This window comes from Pelecanus crispus, chromosome Z (assembly GCF_030463565.1).
Source record: "Pelecanus crispus isolate bPelCri1 chromosome Z, bPelCri1.pri, whole genome shotgun sequence".
Taxonomy (NCBI): Eukaryota; Metazoa; Chordata; class Aves; order Pelecaniformes; family Pelecanidae; genus Pelecanus; species Pelecanus crispus.
The window spans coordinates 31100709-31118150 of record NC_134676.1 but is presented as its reverse complement, the minus strand read 5'-3'; the positions used below and the strand labels follow the sequence as shown (position 1 = coordinate 31118150).

At 36.5% G+C, this 17442-nt stretch overlaps 1 protein-coding gene across 5 annotated transcripts in view; it reads right to left on the bottom strand.

Annotated features, from left to right (window-relative positions):
• SMARCA2 (SWI/SNF related BAF chromatin remodeling complex subunit ATPase 2) overlaps window positions 1–17442 on the bottom strand; it is a 132158-nt gene that overhangs the window by 17215 nt on the left and 97501 nt on the right. For 4 of the 5 annotated variants that reach the window (XM_075727216.1, XM_075727217.1, XM_075727218.1 and 1 more), the window contains one exon: window positions 4760–4977. In XM_075727216.1, coding sequence (XP_075583331.1) covers window positions 4760–4977 — 218 coding nt within the window. Of the gene's footprint in view, window positions 1–4759; window positions 4978–6780; window positions 6874–17442 lie in introns of those variants that run through there. The other variant, XM_075727220.1, reaches the window with a different exon arrangement.

Genomic DNA, 17442 nt, shown 5'->3' with positions numbered 1-17442 from the left:
CAGAACTATTAGTTACAACTTGAATGTATTCATGAATACACTTATATAACCTTGTGATCACCATCCTGTATTTTCCATATTTCTACACCCTCCCTGCATTTATGCTTCCTTTCTTTCCCGTGTGAATTTACTGAGGTCAATCATCTTCCCATCTCAGACTGTGCTGTGTTCAGATAAACAAACCAACCTGTTTCCTCTTTCAAGAATCTACCATGCTACTTATCATTGAAATAATTATTTATAATTATTGCAGTATAAACAAATTTTTCTTGAATGGAAAAAGTATTCAAGTACTACATACAGCAACTCAGAAGCATTAATGTTGTCACCTACAATGGCATACACATGTAATGAGTATTTCCTCATTCACACATGCAGTAATGTCAGGGCCACGCTCCTATTTTCTTATGGCTGGACAATACTGATGGCTTGTAGTTAGCTTTGATCAATAATTTCTTTGCCCAGGTCATTCTTTTTCTGTCAGTTCCACATGATGAGCTTCCAACTCACAGAAAAGTTTCCTATTTTTAGTCTGTATGTACCTTTATGATGCACCCTGAGGCACTAGTATCTCATGCCAGTTCTTTTACTCCACACTTAACTGTGTTCAGTCATCCAAGACTACCATCCCAATATTGATATTTTAAAACTTTATATTTTGGCTAGGACACTCCTCATTTTTTAATATATATCATTAATATACTATGATCGATGCCAACACCAATTCTTCAAGAACTTTCATGGTATCTTCTTTCCAGTTTATAGTTCCTTTTTTAACAGTGCCTTCAGTTACATCCTTTTCCTTGTTTTCACTCAGATTACAGAGCTTACTCATTAGATCTCCTCTTTCTGCCATAATAGCTTATAATTTTCCTGTGGTACCCTAACAAATACTTTACCAAAATCAAAGAATCATGGAATGCTTTGGGTCGGAAGGGACCTTTGAAGATAATCTAGTCCAACTTCCAGTCCCGTGGGTAGGCAGGGACATCTTCCACTAGATCAGCTGACTAGAAGTCAGAGGATTCTGACCACCTTTTCTATCTTACTTTTGCTTCATTACAGATTTATTCTCCATTCTAAGCCATTATACATGAAACCTAGGTTAACTCAGCTTCATCTATGACGGCAAAGCAGTGTAGAAGAGAAAAAATGCTCTGGATCTGTAGTGCTGCTTTGTATCTACAGTTGGCAACAAGTTTATGGTTTCACAATTAAAGCTGAGTAATAAGAGCACAGGTGCAGTTTAAAAGACAGTGAATTCAACAAGCATTTTTACTTCTTAAACATTTGGAGCGTTCACCCCACACCTCTTCAAATTGAGGTACAACTATTTGTTTCAAGATCAATAAAGATAAATACACAGATACGATAAAGAAATGCCTATCAACATGAAGAAAAGCTGAAAGCGCATCACCCAATAATGGAATCCAAAGCACAGCAGCCTGCAAGAAGCAAGTATTGTCAGCTTGACAAGGACCTCAAGAGCTCTCACACCAAAGGAGTCCAAACAGTCTGAGCTGAACATCTTCACAGTGCCTCACATGTCTGTCCTTTTTCCCCTTTTTCACTATTCCCTTTATTACATGGGATACACCACAGGTACCAGAATTTGAGGAAACTAAGCAGTTAGGCTGCCAGTCAAGTCAAACCTCAGCATAAACACTGAAGTTTTCTCTCCTTCAGTGTGCTCCTAGTTCTCTAGAAACATCCAAAGAAACTCAGCTTGTAGCTATAAATTGCTCTGTAAGAACTATTAAATTTATCATTAATGGAATGTTTCATTAAAATCAGTATCATGTTGGGATGTGGGATCAGAATAAAAGAAAATATGAAAGTTGCTACACAGTACCACATGAAAGAAGAAAATCTAAAGAAAAAGCTTGAATTTGCACTGATAAACACTAATTTGACCTCATTGCTAACGTCTACTGTCTTGCATGGAGTTCTTTAACTGGGTTAGCAAGTAGCTGGATATCTACCTCTGAATTTCCTTTTCAAAGAATCATGTGCTGCATTTCTCTACACTGAATATTTACCTCAAATATTGCTAATTTTTCTGTGTAGTATTAATTTGACCTTTATATAATAATTGTGTAGCTCAAACTTCAGTTTACTAGAGCTTATTGCTTGTATGATTGTAGCCTGTAGCTTTCCTAGACATAGGCAACCCAGCCTATTTTGTTGGACATTTTTTAAATAAGGAAGGAAAGGATTGTACTTGTCCCCAAAAGTCTAAAACAGAAGTCAAATACAAGACAGGAAAGTATTTGGAGATTCCTTCCCTGCATCAACATTATAGAGAATCACCACATAAAAGCCAGCTGGTATTCCAGATTTTTGTGGGCACGATGGAAACATGCTTTTTTAAAAAGGAAGATTTTAACAAGAACAGAGAAGTGGTTCTGTATTTACAAGGAGCTCTTCTCAGAAGCAAGGGGAAACAGGAGATAAAGCACACAGATTTATTAGTTTAGCAATGCATTCTCTTGACTTTTTTGTCTGCTGGCTTATCAACTGCAACAAAACTTACTAAAGATTGTAAAATTGGTTTTGACAAAGTAATTCAGGCCAGAAAGATTTTGTCAGTAAGATTTTGGATGGGTATCACCTGACTACCTTTTGTGACACAATCAGCTGTCTGTGGTCCAGATCAGCCCTCTGGACTTTCATAAAGTAGAGATGAAACACTATTAGTACTGAAAATCTAAGCTAAAGACGAAGATGATTTCAAGCTTTCAAATACTAAATACATGAAAACCCTTTTTTTCCCTCCAGATGAAGCTCATGGCCTGCTTTTCTTCCAATTAATCTGTCTCTCTATACTTGCCTTCACACACACAAAAGCTCAGAGCCAAACAAACAGCAACCCCCCAAAAAGCTGAAGGGTTCCAATGCCTAAAACCCACTTAATTCTAAAGCTGCAAGTCCCTAAAGTGTTCACTGAACTCTAGAACAACCTTAAACCCAAAGATTTTAAGATATTAAAGTTTCCCAATGCCTGAATTTGCAATTCTGTTCTGTCCCAGCTTTCATAGGATTGGGCAGTTTGATGCTAGCTCAGAAAAAAATCAGGAACTTGGAACTCTTCTGCATAGCTCATTGCATTGAAGAGCTCAGTTTAACAGGTGTTTTTAATTCCTAACAGAACAGAGCTCCATACACTTTTTAAAGTGGGAACCAATTCTGTCTCGCACAAATGTGGGCTCCTGGGAGAGGGAATAGTATGCCTTGTCACTACATGACAGCACAGTAGTTAACTTGTTTGACAGAGATCAGATATGAACTTCCTGGGGTACAAAGCGACAGGCAAAAATCCTTCTTCCCCAGTAACTATCAGTTACTATCAGTAGCTATCCCTACTGGAGGCTAGCAGAAGTAGCTTGGCTTGCTATTTTAAAAATGAGAAGTAGGCGCCCTGATCAGAAGTGCTTGGCTTCAGGAGAAGGTTCAAGGCCAGCAATCCAAAATGAAGAGATGCTTCCTTGTAGCCCTGGCTGGAATAAATGAACTTTAAACACTTCTCCCTTCTGAGCTATCCTGTTAGTTAAGAGTCACAGCAAGTTGAATACACCAAGTTTGTAGTCAGCTTCCTGTTCATCATGTTCATTGCTGTGAATCCTGTTCCAGCACAGTATACTTTTCAATGTGCTCTAGAGAGAGCCCACAGATCACAGAATGCTTCATTTCAACAGTTCCATGCCAAAGAAATCAGACATCACAACTCTGGATGCTTCACCAGATACGACCCAAGTTAACCTTGTACAGGCAGACCCAGAACAGTAGCTGCAAAAAAGGAAGAAGTGCAACTTGCCATTTGAAGTCACAGACTGAAAGTTGTGTACATGCAAAAATTACATTGTTACACTTGTGCAGGTCACCTAATGCAAATACTTCTTGATTTTCTCTGAATGCATTTAATATCCATTTAGCTTATAATTGCTCCTTATATGATTTAAGTAATTCAATGTATAGCAAAGAAGGGATAAGTACACAAGAACACTACTGATTTTTGGAAAATAGAAGTTGAGTTAAAGAAATGCAACTTTCTCAAACAAGTCTGATTCAAAGATGCTATTAACCAATTCTCAGTTTCTTCCTCATGAAGCATAGATGACTTTCAGTTTGAAAATCTCCAAAACAGAAGCCTTCAAATGACATTTCATATTAGAAGCAGTATTTTTTCCTAAGGTCCAGCTATTTAGCATTTTGTAGCAAAGGGATTTCTTGACAAACAGGCTTCCACCTCAGCTGTGGACAACATACTATGGTCAGTATTTCTACAGTTTTTCCTTTGGCAGCTCAGAGGCTCATGATACAAGCCCTAAATTTTTTAGGCAGTCTTTCAGGTCACGGTGAGACCCATGTTAACTTGCATTAATAAATCTGTAGCCACGTATTTGAAAAGAGTAATCTTAACACACGCTGCACCACTAAACTGAAGGAAAACCCCCCTCAAGCTATGTGTTCTTAAGTACACCTCCTGAGCAGAATGACTTCATTCTAAGCAGGAGTTTTATGCCTACTTTTTGTATTTGTGTTTCAACAACTTCCTATCAGATGGGTCTGTAAAAAACCATCTACAAAGAATGAGACTTACAGGATCAGGCCCTAAGTGGAATTACTTTTCAGAAATGCTGTGTCAGCAAATCCTTCTAAAGACTGCAAACAAAAATGAAGCTGTTAAAAAATGCAGAGGGAGATATCAACAGAGAGGGAGAGAACACATGCAAGAGACAGAGACCATCTCCAAGCTCACCTATCCTTGTAGTTTATCACAGTATCAATGATAGCATTCATTTGTTTTGTCAGTTTAGGTGGGTTGGGTGACAACTTCTCTGCAGGAGGTCTGCCTCTTCTCTTCTTTGCTTTCTCTCCATCCTCCTTCCCAGAATCTTTATCCACATTTCTTCTTCTCTTCCGTTTTTTAAGCCGGACTTCCTCTTCCATTTCTTCCAAATTGCCGTCTTCAATTGCCTGACAACCATGGATTCAAAAAGTATGATTTTTAAACAAAGGAGATATTGCAAAGGGAAATAACAAACTGTATTTAAAAACAAAAATGCAACCCCACAGGATGCAGACGATTCAACTCAAAATGTTCAGCTTATTTATAAACAAGAATAAAACAAGAAATTGAGTTCCTAGCAATCAAAGAGCCACTAAACATTAATTTGTTCTAAGAATCCCACTATCATCTAAATAGGTGTGTGTTTATCTGAACCTTGAATTCCACACCAGCTCACAGTTTCACATACAATAATGGCCTGTAGTACTGCAACAGTAAGTGTACAACAAACATTCATTCGTTCATGTCAATGGCAGTTTGGGCTTATGTAGCTCCATGCAAAACAGACTTTGATAGCGCATGTTTTCAAACAGGACAGTCTAAACTGTGCTTGGCTCCCAAAGGCAGATCACACACAGTTCTTTGTGCACACAAACGAAACGCAGATACTTTATATGCAGTAATGACTCAACTTCTCTTCCAAATAGTTTAACCAACTTCCAAATCACCTAAGTGTTAAAACCACCTCTAAAATATGTAATTTTCTCCTAGAAGAGAAACCAACAGACAGGCAGAGGCACTGACAGTACAGTGTTTTACTGTAAAAAGCACTCATAACATGGGATGCAAAAAAAACCTCCCAAAACCCCAACCCACCCCACAGTCACAAACAATGAACACTAGTTTCAATTACCTGGATGTACGCTTTTAACCAGAGACCCAGCAGCCCTATGCAGAGGGATAAAAAAATTGCTACAAAAAACCAAACTAAGAATAAAGGGAACCTGTTCACACACTGACTATCAGATCCATGTGATAAAGGAAGAAGCTGAACTTTTCTGGATTTGGGAAAGCCAACAAAAGAAAAGAAATAAAAATACCAGGTCATAACAGAACTGAAATTAAAAATAAAAAAAACACCAAAAAAAATCTTAAAACTAGGCTTTCTGATTAATGCTTTCTCAGAACATAACTGATGTTGATATTTGTCCCTTTTGCCTCTCAATATTGCCTTGAGTACATGCAAATGCTAATCAATCCTTTCTCGTAGCTGAAAGAGCTCTAATCATAAGGCAATTACCTTCATTTCTCCACAGCACCAAACATGGCTAATATTTATGATCATGTGAGCATAACAATCAATATAAAAAGAGTGATTACAGCCCAGACGTAATTTTTCTCAATTGTGTACAATGTCTCTTGAAAAACATTTTGTGAACAAAACCTGATGCACAACACAAAACAACCTGGCATGTTAAAAACACCAGTGGGATTTCAAAATCTGTTTCCTATGCATCCTCCGATGTGCAAATCCACAGAACAAACACGAACGCAGAATCCTGAGGGACAGCCTGAAACTAGGCCTTAATAATCAAAAGACAATTTACATCATGCTTCCACAGCGTTCAGATAACCACTATGAAGGAGGCTTGAGATCTGATGAGTTAGGAAGAAAAAAGAAGGAAAAAACAAAAATAATCTGCACACAAATTCATTAATATTCATTCAGCTAAAGCAGGACACCCACTATAAACCACTGCAGATAACGAAGATTAAGAAAAGGAAATTTCTCTGCATATCTTGGAAGCTAGAAAAGCTAATAAGAAATACAGCATGCAAGGCTGTCAACAGTTAATGTCATTGCTCTCCTTAAGCACTCAGTTGTACACTGAAATACGGAGAACACTGACTTTTGATGTGTTACACACCTACACATGCCTGTGATGTAGTTCTACTGAATCTTCAAGACGGCAATGAAAAAGGATATTTACCTTACCACTATCAGCAGGCCGGCTATCGGAAATCACAGTTAGTGGGGATAAAATTAACAAGCCAGCAAAGCAGCGAGCTGCTAGTCTCTTCATCAGCTGATCAGGAAAAAAAAGAGAGCTGGGGAAAGGCTATGTTTTCATATACAAGTAATTTTATTTTACTGAAAATTTAATACTGAAAGGATTGTGGATACTCAAATCTGCTGTTTCATTCTACCTACTACAAGGCCTGAAGCCTTCCTCCTTCAGCCTGCTTTAATATTGACAACTACTTATCATATTTCTCCCCTTATTATTCTAGGCTTCCAAATTAGATTTTTAGCTGGGCAGTTACTGATTCTTGTTAGCATTTTAATTATAATAGCACAATTAGACAATTTCATGTATGATTTTAAAACTGAAATAGGCTGCATGCATTTTAAAGATGCATTTAGGTGCATAAAGATACAGGAAAATGTATTCCTATTGCTACGCAGTGAACAGATCAGGTTTTGATTATTGAAGCTGACAAAAAAAAAAATCTATCTGTAGATTTCTGTAAGAAATTAAAAAACAAAACCAAACCACTTATAATTTTGTTAACTTCGGTAACATTTTTTTGTCCTTCAGAAAACTGGTATTCACTTAACTAAAATATATTTAAGTTTTTGTTTGCTTGACAAATTTTCTACCACCAAAAAAATAACAGTGGTGCTTCATCACAGAAGCAACATCTCATTTTAGAATTCTGCATAAAATTCTTGCTTGGAGTAGGTAGTATTTTGGGGAAAAAAATATCAGGACAAAGAAAAAAGATCAAAGTTAAAAGATCTTTTTAATATTAAATATAGCAAAGACAAAAATTAAAAATAAAAACCAAGTAAACTAACATACACTCTTACACTCTGAAAATTAGTGACTAGGAGACAGCAAATTAATTCTTAGCATACTGTGGATCTGCAAACAAATATTAAACTGTCTACTTAGCTAGTAAGATACCAATCGATTACTATACTCAGCTTCCAAGATTTATACGCATGAATGTAAACTCAGACAGTTTGCCTGAATGTAAGAGTTTAGCGATACCACTTGAAAATCAGTGTGACAATACCAGCAGTCCAAAAATGTTGTTACTGTGACTTCTAACATCAGTTCTCAAGTGGCAAATTTATGTTCTGTATATAAACAGTAATATTTTAAAACTAAACTTACATGATTTATGCTGCCTAAAAGATGGCTTAAAACTAGATCACATAAATCAATTTCAGCAGAGATATTAATGCTCAGTGCGTATGTCTACACATATGACCCATGCATGTGTGTATGAGCAACAAAATATTTATTAAACTAATTCATCTCTGCTATTTGTTAGAAAAGCTTACTATTCTAGGGCTGAAGTGCCACACCTTCCAAATCTTTACCAATACGACAATGATACAAATAACAGACACAAATCTCCAGTTCCTGACAGATGACAGGCTGTGCGAGAGTGCAATATAGCACAGAGATCTCCCATGCTCAAATGCCTCTGGGTTACTGAGGTGAACAGCAAGGCAATCAGGGAAAATAGTACACAAATAAAAATTTAACACTTTCCTTGCCTAAAGGAAACAGGACAAAAGAGTACAATAAAGTTTGGAGACTTCATATTTTGAAAGAAAGCTTTGAAAATTTAATGTCAAATTTTGCAAAGGGTTGGGCACCACATAAAAGGCAGAGACACCAGTGGAAGTGTGAGCACCCAGTGTTAAGTCCAGTGCTGACAAAATCTTCCTGCGTTTCTGAATCTTACTGCTGTGTCCTGGTCCACATACACAAAACAATTTCCTTGCTGAAGAGCTAAGAGCATGCAGGCTTCTCAGGGTACCAGGATTTTAAGAAAGAACATACTGACCATGGATTAAAGAAACCAAACTACCTTCCTCCAAAAGGAAGCACCCCTCCTCCCAAAAAAACCCCGAAGTGGGTTTTTCAGAAGGCAAGACAGCTGGCCTTCCTATTGCTGCTTGCAATTATATTTTCCTCTTCATAAAGGAAAAAAGCTGTTTTGAGGTGGAAGTACTCTTGGAAGTACTCTTAGTGGGATACAGCTACACAAGCACCTCAGAAACAAAGTAAACATCAAATGGAAACTCTTTTGTTTCTCCATTTGAAGAGCAGGATATTATGGATGTATTCTTAACTTCTTGAGAGCATGACACAGCACCATGACTGAACACCTTATCAACTGATAATTATGGACCCAAATAAGCACTAAGAGCTACAGCTCTGAGTGTTGTTTCACGACTGCCTTCTGCAAGTCAACAATGGTGTTAGTCTTATATTAGTTTTAAATTCATTTTACAGGAATCGGGTAACTCAGGTGTGGTCACACAGTAAATCAATGGAGGTGCTCAGCGTAAAATCGGCTTTGGTGCCTAAGGTCTGTCTCTAATATTCAGATGACACAACACTGACGATAACTATAGTATCATTATGAGAAAATTAAGGCATAGCAAAAGCTATTGCTACTACTTATAGTCCAAGAAACTGTACACACAAAACAAAAGAGGTAGGGAGCCATGTAATAAGTCTACTCGATAATGCTGAAAATATGTTCAGATTAAATGGGAAATGGGCACAGAACATGAGATCTCTTCCTACGTCCCTCTCTGATTTTATCTTAATAAAATGAACATTAAGATAGCTTGCCCCCTTCCCTTCATGCATCAATGCCCTGTGTCTCTCCAACCTACAAAGTTAGAAGAGAGCTCTTGTGACTAACATTACCATGTGAACAGATCTGCTAGCATGCTAATTAAACTCCATGCTTCCACAGAAAGCATACAGAACATAGGTGAACAGAAAAAAAAGACAGCTTCCCAGCGCCCTCAACATAAATACTAACCCAATCATGCAACATTTCCAAAAGAACGAACTTTTCCAGGAACAACAAATAACTTACCTGGGCATTGTTCTGACTACTGGCCAACAGGCACTAAGCTTAAGGGCTGTGAAGCACTTAAAACCAAAAAAAGTCAGTAACGCAGTAATGAACAACAGATGACTGCTTTGCAAAATGAAGTTCCCATTTACCAATTTGGAAGAGAAGAAAGAAGTAAAAGTACCCTACAGAAGGCTAGTAACAAACAACGAAAGCACTAAAATGTCATATACCTGCCCCTACCAATTTCTCTTCAGCATAATCCTTCAAGTCCTATAATGATATTCCAAGAGAAATTCCACTTTTTTTTCCTCTGTCTGGCTCTATTTGAAATCCTACCCCTCTTTATTTTACATTTCTGTTCTCAGACTGTATCTGACAACTGATGAAGACTTCAACTTTCGAACCTGAAGTTCATCTTCTCCAAAAGATCCCTTCAAAATCCAGTTCTCTTGCTTAGTTTCCCAACACTGACATTCCTGACGTCTGGGACTGTTTCTAAATTCCACATATTGGAATTATTTCTTGGCTCTGTAGAGCAAGTTCCCTTGCACTGTAACTAATTATCTCTTACTATGCTACAGCATAAGATACGCTGTCAACAGTGCAATAACTAAATACCTGAAGATAATTATAAGGATTCATGAAGAGTTATTTTAACTGAATTTCCTCTCCTTAGTCAATAGTATTGCACAACAGATTTACTAGACCTGTTTTGCTGGGACTCAACTAAAAGAGAGTATAGATTAAAATCTGCTGGAGGCAAAGAATTAGTAAATATACCGAGTTTTTCCTTGCTTTCAGTGCTGACTTAGTCTCCTCCATATAAGGAATATTCCAAAAAGTCTCCATCCAGCACTTAAGTAGGAACAAAATTATTGGCTTTTAAAAAAACACAAACAAAATGCAATTATTGCAAAAACACATAAACTTGTAATAAATGGTCTTCTCAGATATGCAGAACTTCCACAAAATAAGGAAATCGAGTCCTTCAGCCGTATGTTCATCAGTCAGGGTCCACATCTTTACATCATTGAAACTTGCTTCTTATTGAAAAGTTTTGCATTTGAAAACTACTAATAGTTGTTTAATTATTTGTACAGAAACTCCAGGTACCTATTTTTAATTAGACCTTAAGGAAAGCAGTAATGCAAATTATAAATAGTTTTCCCTTGCATTTTGATTTAAAGACTGATGCCAAAAAGACACGCTAGAACTATGCAAGAACATACCTTTAAAGAGCAATGGTCTCAACCAAAGCAACAGAGCATAACATTGAAAAAAAAAGTATCTATTTAAAATATTTATATTTTATCTTCAGTGTTTTTCTTCTGGTCTGAGAAAAATATTTCAGATAAAATATCCTAATATTTAATCTTAATGTAAAATATCTTAATGCTTAAGCTTAATCTTTAATGTGACAATAACTAAGGCAGGCATTGGTAAACCTGCTCCAAGTTATGGCAAACTACACTGGCAAGGACATGAATTTTCTTCTGTTCAAAAGTGAAATCTGGTTTAAAAAAAAAAAAAAATTCAATAATAAGTCTCATTCCTCCCTCCCCCAAAAGGCAAATAATGATTTTAAATGGAACCATTCAAACCGATTTGGCACTTACAAGCTTTTCGTAAACTTTGGGGACAGAGAGACTGAAGAGCACAATAATTATGGATGATACCAGGACCCACAACCTGCTCAGGGAGTGCAAGGAAAATGCTCCATTAGGGGGAAAGCACTGCGTCATAAAAAGGAACAACTGTTACGATGCTGACTATAAAGATGCTTTGCTTTAACCAATCAGAGCATTGAGAAAATATATACTCGTATGAAGACACTGAATGTGGAACAACCAAAAATCACTATTCTGTGGTCTACAGCTACTCAGCCACACTCTTAAGAGATCTACAGAACTATCTCTAATTGTATTCTGCAGTTTTAAAGGGGATTTACCTCTCCATTTGACATACAGTTGTACTTTAAGTCTTATTAAGAATATTTAATTTGAACAGCCTCTTGACCAAGCCAACCTAACCTAGGAGCAGCAAAAAGAGGAGAAACAAAAATCCAAACAAATTCTATACCAGAAACTACTGACACCAACCTCTTACTTTTTACCACTAAACTGTTTTGTTGTGGTGGGGTTTTTTGTTTCCTTGTTTGTTTTCCCAAATCTTCTCCCTTTCTTTTTAGAAAGCTAGATCACCTGCTGAACCACTCTTGTCACTTGGAGCCTGTTTCTACACACAGTGAAAAAACTCTCCCATTCAAGACTGGAGGACAATATATAATGGACTTGTGAAAAATTGAGAATGAAAGTTGCTAGAAGATAAACATATTCTGAACGGGATAACAGCAGTTCTGAACTAGACGGCATCCTGCGTATTTCAGATTGCTCAGAACCTCACAGCATACTGATGAGTCAAAGACTAAATATTGTTAACACATTGGCATTGGAAACAGTTGCAGTTATCTTTGGAAGTATAATTAGAAGTAAAATTTACAGATTGAATGAAGTGTAACTAACTTAAGAAAGACACTGCAATACTACCACTTACAAAAATACTGCAGGCAAATCTATGGGGAAAAAATAATAATCTTTACAGACTCACAGTTGTAAAGGAATACACTTAATGTGACCAAAGCTACCTTTCAAGACTGACTTAGCTGAATTAATTTTAGTTTGCAATTGTAACTTCAAATAACTAAATGACAATAAACCAGGAAATAACTATGATTAAGCTATGACATGTGGGTTTCTTAAGTTAATATGATATCAAGTTTTCTATACATACTTGCTTTTTAAATTGTCTGGAGAAAATGGTAACTTATTTAATGTCAATATATGAAGATAATATTCAGTTGATATAACTGAGATGCATAAAAGTGGCAATTTACTTTTGTACATTCCCTTTTTTCTACAGGATTTATAAATAACACTACTAAGTCATGAGTTGCTAAAATTTTTCTTCAGGAGGTCTGATTTCTTCAAGTCTCCCTTGCCAAAAGTGAATCAGATCAAAAAATGAAGATGAAGAATTTTAAGAACCTCTCAACAAACTTGATAAGGACAGCAAATGTCTGGGGTTTTTTGATGACTGCAGGTGCCAAAGGCTTGCTAAAGTAAAATGGATGAGCAGGAAATCCATGAAAACCTCTCACAGGAACTCACATAGGAAGCATTTTATTTCACACTAATCACAGAAAGGTCCTGCCTAGGAAAGGGGGCTCTAACTGACAACAAGTCTTCCTTGGTACCTGCTGTCTTTCCATTTGTGAATGATCTATGACGTGCAATTTTCACCAGCACAGAAAAACAGCTAATGGAAGATATATGTTTCCCAGCTGCAGATTCACAAGCAATCCATCTTGAAGTAAAATCTAACATGACAGAGATGTCTAATTTTTTCCCCTTTATCTTGTTCAGTATGACAGAGATGCATACGTTTGTTGTACAGACAGGATTCTGGAGCATTTAGTGACTTTTATTTTTTTCAGTGAGGAACAGTGGAAGGGGAAGGTTTTCTACCTTTTTTATTTTTATCAGCATTTTCTGCCTGTCTTATCCAGAATTCTGACTCAGGAAAGCCTATTTCAGCAGTGTAGAGAACAATACTGACGAAGGTATTGTGAGATAATCGGTACTCCAGTTATACTTTTTTTCTTGACTAAGTACGTTATCTTATCTAGGAGAGGGGGCAAGGAAAATTAATTGCATTAGAAAATTACCTTTTCTGAGGGGTGCCAGGGGGAGGCGGGGGAGATTACTTTTCGCACTTTTTCCTAAATTCCTTTAAAATAACAAGCATGGAACTTAAGTCAAGAGCAAACACTCTTGTGTCCTGCAACAGGAGATGTTGTATGTTCCTTGGCATCTCACAGTTTAAAAGGAATATAAAATCAAGGTTGTTATAGCTTAGTTTGTACTGTGGGTTTTGCTTCTAGATCTTCCTTCTTTGGTCTAAAATCTTTTACTGGAGAGAGATATCCTTCTACTGTCCTTCTGAGACTTCATTCTGAAGAATTCTGAGATTCATTTTTTCTTCCATATTTAATTCTTTGCTGAAACAGTTGATTAATTAGTTTAGAACTTACAAACAAAGTTTAAGACAATTTTTGGTAACAACTGCAATCCATTCAGGCTCCCAGACAAATGTTGCAGAGCAGCGGGGAACAAGCTGCAATGAAGTCATGAAGATTCAACACTAAAGACCAGATCCCCAATGAAGGAAAACCAGGAATACTACCACATTCCAAGGTTTTACTGTCTCCCAGTCAGGTAAGATATTGTTTATTTTACAAGGAAGATCATGAATACAAAACCCAGTCAGAAACACATTTATATCTGACCACTAATAAACAGTTATGTAGGATGGCTTCTCTTCCTAGTCTTGAGACAAGTATTTCCTGTTGCTGTTTACCTTTTCTTTCACAAAATACTGTTGTAGTTGCCAAAGGCCTTTGGTTTCTTAGTGCCATACAATCTTAATTTATCTTTTTTTCCTTGAGTAACAGGGCTGGTTTTATGGACATGGACATTATATTCTTCTGTTGTGGAAAAAGGTAGGAAATCTTTACTTCGTAATGTTACATGTCTTGGCAGACTGGCAGTGTGGCTAATGTTTTGCAGCTCATAATGCTGAGAACTAAAGACAGACCTCTCACATTTGATTTTAATCCCTTATGAAAAAATTTTCAAAATTCAATCCTTCAGAAGGGGAATTAATGGATTATTTTTTAGTTTATTTTAAAAAACTTTCCAGGAATTAGCCTTTCTTCATTCAAAGAACATCGCCTCCCTTTTCTCCTGAAACACTACTAATTAAATCAGAAAGATACGTGGTATAAAGACAGGGTTTATACCCTCACCATATCAGTCCTTTGGAAAGAAACTGCAGTCCTGGCTCTTTCTGCGATCACATTTGCTTCCAGTGAATGCTGCTAACATTCGCCATGACAGATATCTTTTCTATGGTAAAAATAAATTTGACAACTCTAAGCACTGGCTAAAGGTAAGTAGACAGGACTAACTCTCATTCTGTAACACACCCAACAGCAGGATAACATATCCTAGTAGAAAGTTTCCTCTAAAGAACAAGCCGCCTTTTCTTCTACTATGGAAACAACACAGCTGAGGAGTATAACACAAAGGGATGATTAGCAGATTTCCAGGGTGAAATCACTCAGTTTGAGCCAAATTTCTAACCTTAGAATAAGTGAATTATTTGGCTCTCAAGTGAACAGATACCCAGTGATGCATTCTAATTGCTCAGAAAAACATCAAAAATGTTTTCTCTCTTTTTGATCAAGAGAATAACAAACTAACAAAAGTTTTCTATTGTACAGGTGAGCATAAACTTTATGCATGCCTACTGTTCTTAATGATGCAACATGAGAAGCTTATAGTACAAAGCTTAAACTGGCGCTTTTATGCATGTTAAACTCAACTCAGCTTCTGCCAACAGTCATGCCATTAAGTACCTTCTTTCATGCGTTCTCCCCTCCCTTATATTTAAGTATATTCATTTAAGTATATTCTGAAACAGACATTTTTTATTACAAGTTTAAAATGTGGAAGATAATCAAATGGGAGCAAAATGGAGAAAATAAATTCAAAACAAACCAGATAAAATATCTTGCATAAAACAAACGTAATGGGAAAAAGAAAGAACAGCTTTCAGAAACCATTATAGTTTCATTATTTTTCAGTGGATGTTCATACGATCTCTCATATCTACTTATTCACAGAAAATGGCTTAAGGGCTTTTCCAATAGCATGGGAAATAGGTTATAGAGATCTATCACTATTAATGCAGGTACTCTGAGGCAATCAAGAATGGGAAGCATGCAATGTTAAGAGAGCATGATATGAGAAAATGTATGGTAAGAGATTAGACTACTCACTTCCTATGCCAACAGAGGAAAAAATTTTACTCATAGAAATAGACTGTGTTTAAAGAATAAACAGTAAGAGGTAACCCTTTAAGGCAATTCCAATATAGGTTTTTAGTAACTTTACAGAATTTGGAGGAAGCTAGCATGAAAAGAAACTAAGTCAAACTTTGGACAACTTGCTGAGAAAAGCTAAGTTATATGTATCTTTTATGTGTTTTATACCAAAACAATATTTTGTGAAGCTAACTTCTAGCAGTGATGCAGAGAGTTCCATGTTTTCAGGATGCTTCTAAAGCTGCAGTTATCAGACTGTGGCAGGACTTACAGTAGAGCTTGACCCTAAAGGGACGTATCATAGCCTAAAAGTAAAAATTTAAAATGAACAGTACCTGTCTAGAAAGCCTTTTTGGTCTGCTGGGATAAACTGCAATGCGAATCACAGTCTGACAAGCAAAAACTATTTCCTAACTAAAGGCTAACTGAAGAATACAAAGAAGATTCCTGGAAAGGCAATGAGGCTTAAGAGAAAGTGAAGTTTCTCAACAGAGTAATGTATAGTATAGTGTAAGTGCATACATGAAAAACTGAAGCAAGGCTGTAAGCAACAACAAAGTCCTATGGTTCTGAGTTTGAAATCCAGCTAAAAGTATTTTATTACATTGTCAGATGCAACTGAAAAGAATACATAATGGATATCCATTAAGCCATAATTTGTAACAATCTAAACTCAACAATATCAGAGTACAGGATGAAATTACAGGGTTACAATTCCTAGAAAACTTCTGTAGGATTTTCCCTTTTTAAAGGTAAAATTCCACTGCTAGAGTAAGGCAATACACCATTCTACTCATCAAGCAGAGTACTTCAAGATGACTCAGGAAGCTAATTGCCTAAGGCCTTCTACACACCGTGCCTAAGGATAGGCTGAGTAATTTTTGAGAAGTTCAGTCTGAAACTTTCTGTTCTTCAGTATTTGCTAAGTTAGTACTTCCATACTTGTTTACATACAAGAAGAGACAAATTGCTTTCATTTAAGTTGCGGGCTTCTGTAGAAACAGCGCGGCTCTGCGTACATACACTGATCCATAAGAAGGATTACTTTTGCCTGGCATGCCTGCTGCATGGAAAACATCAGTGTGAAGCTCCCACTACCTGCTTAGGTCTGCCTTCAGAAGATGGCACTTTACAATAACGGTCTCTCAATTTGCTCCTGATGACAAGGCAAAATATTAAATGCTTCCCTTTTTGCAGAGTGAATAAATACTTTGGCCACATTATATGCTTGGAAAGGTATGGGTACTTTCCTAACTGTGTTGTAAATGCAAATCAACATAGGAAAACTTATTGCTTCTATTCCAAAGTCTGATAGGTGACAAAAGGTCCTCTAGTGCATATGACCTATCATCATTACTGTCAAGGCATGTCAGAGAACGTAACAATGCAGTGGACCCACGTATTAAAACACTTGCTGCCTCTTTCCATTGTCAAATGCCCCTAGCAACAGTAATGTTTTAAACTTTTAATACACCTTCTTTTTTTGTGGATCTTGTGAAGTATTTAATAGTCATTTGTGTTTCAGTTTTGGAAGTTGATTTGAATTTTGACCTTCCACATGAAGAGTATTTCAGGCATCTTAACTACAGGGCCTAATTTTTTCATGCAAAATTTTGCACTTGAAACAATAATAATATAATGGAGTCTGAAACCCAGAGTTTTAACTCATGGTTCCAGGCTATATAAACATGGTATGTCAGAAAAGTATAGCTATTTCAAAGAAAATACAGTTTATTTTAGTCTAATTTTAACAATACTACTTGCATTTTTTAAAAAAAAACAGAAAGGTGTTTTTATGACACTATTATTCTAA